General features: G+C 35.6%; 2 protein-coding genes across 3 annotated transcripts in view; both read right to left on the reverse strand.

Moving 5' to 3' along the window:
• Positions 1–642, reverse strand: part of LOC139122496 (steroid 17-alpha-hydroxylase/17,20 lyase-like) — a 21,708-nt gene extending 21,066 nt beyond the window's left edge. For both annotated transcript variants that reach the window (XM_070687905.1, XM_070687902.1), the window contains exon 1: positions 543–642. The gene's annotated coding sequence lies outside the window, so the exon portion shown is untranslated. The remainder of the gene's footprint in view (positions 1–542) is intronic.
• Positions 643–2,093: 1,451 nt separating this feature from the next.
• Positions 2,094–6,647, reverse strand: LOC139123396 (uncharacterized). Its single transcript, XM_070689542.1, has 6 exons — positions 6,604–6,647; positions 5,884–5,982; positions 4,777–4,947; positions 4,310–4,446; positions 2,776–3,019; positions 2,094–2,397 (listed from the first exon to the last, which is right to left on the reverse strand). Exons 2-6 carry the CDS (start codon positions 5,930–5,932, stop codon positions 2,366–2,368), a joined length of 633 nt encoding a protein of 210 aa, XP_070545643.1. The 5' UTR covers positions 5,933–5,982; positions 6,604–6,647; the 3' UTR covers positions 2,094–2,365.
• Between the last annotated feature and the right edge of the window lie 509 nt (positions 6,648–7,156).

Here is a 7,156-nt window from a genome sequence, read left to right on the forward strand (position 1 = left end):
CGTCTGATGAAGGACTCGCTGAACACAGCGTTAGCATACATTATACAATAACCTAGATAATGACGTAAAACGTGTTTAAAAAGTAGGCCGCCGTCTACAATTGTGCATTTGACGTCACCTCCGTACTTTATGTAGTGCAAGGGACACGCATGATTGTGAGAAAAGAAAAATGTACCGTGACGCTGCCATGTCTATTTTAAGACTTTCCTTCTACGCAAGGGCTCCCGCGACAGACAATGAAGCGTAACATCGGTAAGATTATGATCTGTAAAGATTTAAGTATATGCTAATTTGACAGTGATGGGTGTATTGCACCACTTGTGAAGTGACCGTGGTGGAGCCAATGACCCCGTTTTAGGTCTAATGTGCATATCCTATTAAAGTTTACATATTAAATACTGATGGACTGTTCATAGCGTAGACGTAGGAGGTGAAATATTCACAATGACTACACTCGCTTTTTTCACATTTCACGACATTAGTCGGACGACAACATTAACGAGATGTAGTGAACAATCCAACAGTCAAAAATGCATACTTACGTTCTACTTGCCGCCTTCTCTCCTTGTAGGGATTTCAACTTTGTGCGATGTCGAAATGAACTAGATCAGACTGACCTTTGGCATGTAGATCGATGGCCGTTTGTTAGGGTCGTGTTCAGAATGCTGGTACTGCTGATCACGTGTCAGGTAAATGTAAACAGCGACATGTTTATCCGCATATATTACTAACTCGGTCAATAAATGACAGGGCTCCGTTAACACGTATCAGTAGACCAGGAAGGGGTTAGCCATCGTTGACGAATGCTGAATAGTAAAGCTAGAGAATAATAATGTTTCGTCCCTTCATTGGAAAAGAGATTTCTTTAACCCGTTATTGTATAGTGTAAAACGACCTCAAATAAAATAACTAATGTGATCCAAACTAATTTTTATCCAAATAATTTTGGCGAATTTCTTTATGAAAACTGTTTTGTAGTAACACATATCATGATCATGGAACTTCAAACTGAATGTTTTGATTGTTTACCGAAAACAAAAACGATTGGTAGTTTAATTCAAAAGTGTCGTCTGCCGTCGAAGAAGTGGGCTGAGGAGTATTTCCCGTAGTTTATCCATCGGACACTTAAATGGACAAAGTCGGCCATTTTTCATAAATTTGTTTGATACGAGGTACTACTAATATTGTTTGATATGCTTAAAGACTGAATGAATGGTTGACCATGCATATATTCGACCATTAATTCATTTTTGCTATGGTTTCATTTGTCTAAAACAGGGGTCGGATATATGCATGATTACCCATTCATTTAGTATATTTCAACGTGTCAAACAATATAAGTAGTATCTTGCATCAAACAAAATTCATGAAAAATGGCCGACTTTGTCCTTTTACCTAGAATCCCTAGAATCATATTAAGTTCTATCCCGTGGTACACTTACAGGTGTATTGTCCTTATGACAATAAGGGAACGAGCATAAGGCCAAAGTAATTAAATTCTTTATTTTACGTCCCCACCCGCTTAGGTTTTTAAAGTTTACATGAAAAACACAAACAGTGTATTTGAATAGGAAATTTTAGGACATGACCGCTTAGCTTTTCTGAACTAAAATTTTGTTACAATTTTTTATTTGCTGCAATCAAATTACATTAATTTGTGTTAATTCTCTTGTGTGTGTTTTTCAGCCGCTTAGACGCGTACCTTTTCCCATTTAGAGTGGACGCAAAACAAAGAATTTAATTACTTTGTCCTAATTAATGGAAGGTGGAAGAAAATTTGTTCGCAAATTATTTTTTGCTGCCTTCCAAATGATAGTTTCAGAGCCCACATTGGAAAGAAAATGTTTTAGGCCACCATCCAAATCCCGCAAATATGAAAATGTAGTGCTGACCGGAGCCAGCTCATGACACAGACACTCACAGATACACGCGGACACACGCATACATACATACATACATACGTACATATATAGATACATACATGCATGACATATGTACATACATACATACATACATACATACATACATACATACATACATACATACATACATACATACATGTAAGCAAAATAATTAAGGCATTAAACCAATGATTTTCAGCAGAATTATCCAACTAATACTTTTAGTATGAAACCTCAATTATCGACATTTCAATACAAGATCACACTGAAGTTAAAAATAGGCTTAATAACGTCCAAAAGAACTATCAGAAATTCATATGATGTAAAATAATAGAACAATCGCTTCGAAATTTCAAAATTAACTTCAAAATATTTGAAGTTCGATAAGCTTTAAATGGAAACGCACTCCACAATTTCATCTAAGGTTCTTGTAATCTGGTCATCTTATATCCATGCGATATTGATCAAAGGACGCAATCGATATCTCCTTTTGCACCTGAAATGTTAAAATACACAAAAACAAAGCAGTGACATGACGCTGTAAGATCTATCGAAATTGAACACTCGATACAATATTTCAAAACATAGTGCGACGTATTTCATAACCTTTTGTTTATGCTTAATTATTGTAAGATCATGTTTAAGTGTCACGAGAGAAGCATAAGCATATAAGCACCACATGTTATTGCAAGTTTAAATTTCTGTCAATTAGCAAAGCCTTGGGTGAAAAGCTCTGAAAATAAATTTGCGGAATCATAGTAAACATGCATTTCTACTTTGTTCACACACATATACTCTACACATACGCCAACCTGGTTCTCCAGAAAGTGTCCAGAGTAAATATAGTCGGGAATTCAATCATAAAATTAAATACCGTGTTCTATATTTGACCTCCTGCACACTTCAGCGTATTTACCACTTTCCTTCATTCTTCTCAGGGCAGCATTGAACCAATTCAACACATGGCTATCCTTGCGCACCGCCAAATGTACACCATCAGAACAACGGATGACATCCCCGATTGGTTCGACTCCAGGTGGTGTACCGCCATACATGCCGGCATTTTCGAAATCAGCCCCTTCTGTACCTAGTTCCAACTGCATAAATACTGCATCAAACTGATAGTCAATGAAAAAAATTGATCAGAGAGATGTATTTGCATTTTTGTGGTTCAGGCGTCACTGGTTGAATTTTCAATCGTGTTTCAAAGACCTTGTGCTAATATGGAATGTCTTTTTGTTTTGCGGCGAAAATATTATTATAGAAAGTAATGCAACTGAGCAATGATATAATTTTGTAAGTCATGTAATAATCCTTATGTGTTATCATTTGAAATCACTTTCATGCATTTAGGCAATCCGAGGTGTTAAAAGTTACTGATACCTGAGTACATATATTTCAAATGTATAACATGGGTTGCAAGATTCAGGTAACATCACCAACAATTAAGACGCATTAATTAACAGAGTAAGATAAGATATGTACTGTCGTATACACAGGCAACTCGGGTAACATTCATTATTGTTATGTTATGAAACCTAACGATTATGTTGTTTCGGTCGGTCAAATAGCAGCTATTCTCGTCACTTTTGTAGCAAGTATGTCAAGTATGTGAGATTTCATGGTCAGTAACTTTTCGTGTTTCAATACGATACAGGGGCTTCCAAACAATGACTTTTATATATGCAAACAAGAAAAGCTTGACACTATATATATATATATATATATATATATATATATATATATATATATATATATATATATATATATATATATATATATAGTTAGAGTCAATGCTATGAGTTATATAATCATTGTGATAATCTAAAAAGGATTACATGACACAAAATTTGAATATCCTCTAACTAAAAATCAGGTATTATCTCGGCCATGAGAAACGTTGCGGTGTTTCCTGTCGAACTGAGCGTTTTATGGTTTAGTGAACTCGAAATTATTTCTCAGATTTCTTTTATATATGTCCTTGTTATTGTTAGACACTCTAGAAGGACTCAGACCATTGGTCAGTCATCCATTAAGAAAATATGTCGCGCCATAGAAACCGATCTATACAGCCTCAGACAAAGTTCGATGATAAACTTTGCAACATTGATACAGCAATTTGTGTTTACGCAAATGTCAATCGGAAACAGTGAAGTGCTTTTACAGGAGAAGAAAAAATAAACTTTGCTGTCATGTGATACTTGTGTAAACTAGATTAAAATACATTTATGTACTTAAATAGAGTTGGGAGTTCAGGTTTCTGTAGAGAATAAATTGTTTAATTGGTCCTAATGCTTTTCCTGCAAAATCAATTGATCGATTTACTTGACTGACTGAACGATTAATCTATTGGTTGATTGATTGATTAATTGCATGTGTCAATTCATTGATATAGTAACGAATATTACCTTGTTTTCTTCGAAGTTAAGAGGAATGTCTGAAGAAAAGTCTATGAAATGCATCCGATTATATGTTAGTGTATCAGCTCCATTGACTTTATAGTCGACAAGACACCGTGGCGTACTAAACCAACCGTTTACAAAACCTGAATAAGAAATGCAATTAAAAGATCCTTAGGAAACAGACATCTTGTTAAACGAACGATCGTGATATTTAAAAAGAGAACAATGTCCTCAGGGCAAGACTCCTGGTTACACAAAAGTCTTCATATATGTGAAATATCTGCATGATAATAGTAATTTTACGAATCTATTTTGCATAAAGCTAAACAAAAACCATTCGCCACGCTCGGCACACTCGCGAGTGCAAAATATCTTGAAATGTATTTGATAACGCTATGACGGTTAGATTTATTTGGTAACTATCGTCAGTTCAATGGGTAAAATTATTACGAGGTGAAGAAACAAATACTTGCCTATAGTTTTGCCACTGATATCATCAGGATCAAAATTTCCTGGGTTTCCAGTAGGGACAAAGAGTCGCGACTCGCCACCGAAGTTCATGAAAGTATCCGATAATGCCATGGCGCGAACGATCTCGCTTGTCTTCGTAACAGCACAGCCATCGAAATATCCCGACAATATGCCTTTTGGAGGAAAACAGAAAACAATAATCAGTTTGAGAGTGGTGAGGAAGTTCTTGAAGATCACATTCACATGACCAATGAAAACTTTGTCTTTTACCAAGATGGTAATTCTCAGACCCTAATCACACTATAGAAATAACGGGCGACGCGCTGACCATTAACGTTTATTTGTTGGCAAGGGTGAGAGGAAACCAAAATTAACTGCCGAGCCCGTTAATTTGGCTTTCCTCTAGCCCGCGCCCACAAATAAACGTTAATTGTCAGAGCGGAATCTGTTATTTCCATTATATTATCAGCGAACCCAAGAAACTATCAAAATTTCCGAAAATTTCAGGAGCGAACGACAACTTGGCCCCAGAAACTGAGCATTACGCGACGCACTGTCACGCGCGCTGTAAAAAAATGGCAAATCCGGAGTTGTTTTCAGAAAAAAATATCTCAACTTGACCTACAAGTGCTCCATTTTATTTTGTGATTGATTATGATTTACGTTTGAGCTGTAAAGTTACGATACTTTGAGTTGTTAATCTTATTATTCATATTCACGGGCATGTAAACAAACCATTACTGTGTATTTGTGGTCAGTCACGTGGTTCAGCTCGCCCAATCAAAATGCGACGGGCGGGGCATGGTAATATAATGTCCCTTTACTGACCGAAGGAGTGTTGAAATAAAAATCGCAAAGATTAATCATGCACAAAACGCTTTCATCTCTTCACGATTTCGTGACAGTGGGCTATATATCCTAAGAAATGTCACACTGTGCCTGTGGTGTGTGAATTTTGGCATCATACAACATTTGTTTTCTCTGGTCAAAAATAGCATTTCACTTTGATGCTATTGTAGCATTCGCACTTTAGATTAAATAAATATCAAGGTTGATTGCGGAAGATTTTACTTAAGACAAAATTTCAGAAATATATTTACATTGTTTACCTACTCCTGCAGCTTCGAAGTCAGTTGACGACCCAGAATGAAGACACATGTGGTATGGTATACCGTGTACAACGCATTTCTTACCAGCTTCCTTGCAAACTTTTTCATCATCGAGGAAAAGAAAAAAATTGAATTTAACAACATTCATAGTTTTACCAGCAAAGATCAAATGAAACCCTGATACAAAATGATAGTACGAATATGTACTCACAATAGTTTACTTGCAATATTATGCCATAACCTTAGGTGGATGTGCCACTTGTCACTGGGATTACTTTTGTCTCTAAACGACTAGTGTATTAAGAACCAACTAAAATTGATATCTGCAAACTGTACTACCTCGCAAGAGAAAACAAATTCGGTCAGAAAGATTTCAAATACGATAGATGCGACAAAGCATACTGTATATTTGAACTTTATGATTTTGTTATTAAAAGCTCAACATATCTTGCAAAGTCCCCTGGCAATAAATATTACTTTTCAGTACAAAATGTGCATTGTGATATATGTTGCCGACCAAATGAAAACATATATCTAGCGGTATTTTAACGATCGCGGAAGACATTAGAAAAAATTTACAAGCTTGCTATTTCGAAAGTCGATGTTGTAAACGTTACTTAAGTCTTAATTCTTTCTAATTTGATAGTAATTTACTTAAAGTCTTGAAAAGATTATTAATGTCGTAGCTTCTAAAGTGCATAACATTATTTCTTACACTACCTGCCAACACGAGATTCTTGAAGAAACATTTGTACTCATGATCATGTTCGTCTCTTCATTAAAAAGAAAAAAAAACAGGTGACTTTTATAAAACGATTGACATGTTGAAAAATATGCATATTATCAAAAAGGTATCTCTGGTCTTCGGTTTCTCAAGTGGAAATCAAAGATTGCCGGCAATTAAAAAAATACTTGTGCAACGTACAGACGTTATATATATATATATATATATATATATATATATATATATATATATATATATATATATGCGCACGATTTATCGATGACATATGTCTTCTGAATGACATGTAGATCATGCGAGCAAATATATCCTGCATGCAGAGCTCACGTTGAAGTGTGAACATAATGGACAACATGCTACATTTCTCGAATTCGACATATCTACAGGAGATGGAATATTCGTCTATAAAATCTTCGACAAGCGCGATGATTTCAAGTTTTCTATAGTGCGAATGCCAGATCGCGAAAGTAACATCCCTTCGTATATTTTTTATGGCACTGTATTGTCAGAATATCTTCGCATTGCTTGCGC

The sequence above is a fragment of the Ptychodera flava genome, chromosome 22, assembly GCF_041260155.1.
Source record: "Ptychodera flava strain L36383 chromosome 22, AS_Pfla_20210202, whole genome shotgun sequence".
Classification (NCBI taxonomy): Eukaryota; Metazoa; Hemichordata; class Enteropneusta; family Ptychoderidae; genus Ptychodera; species Ptychodera flava.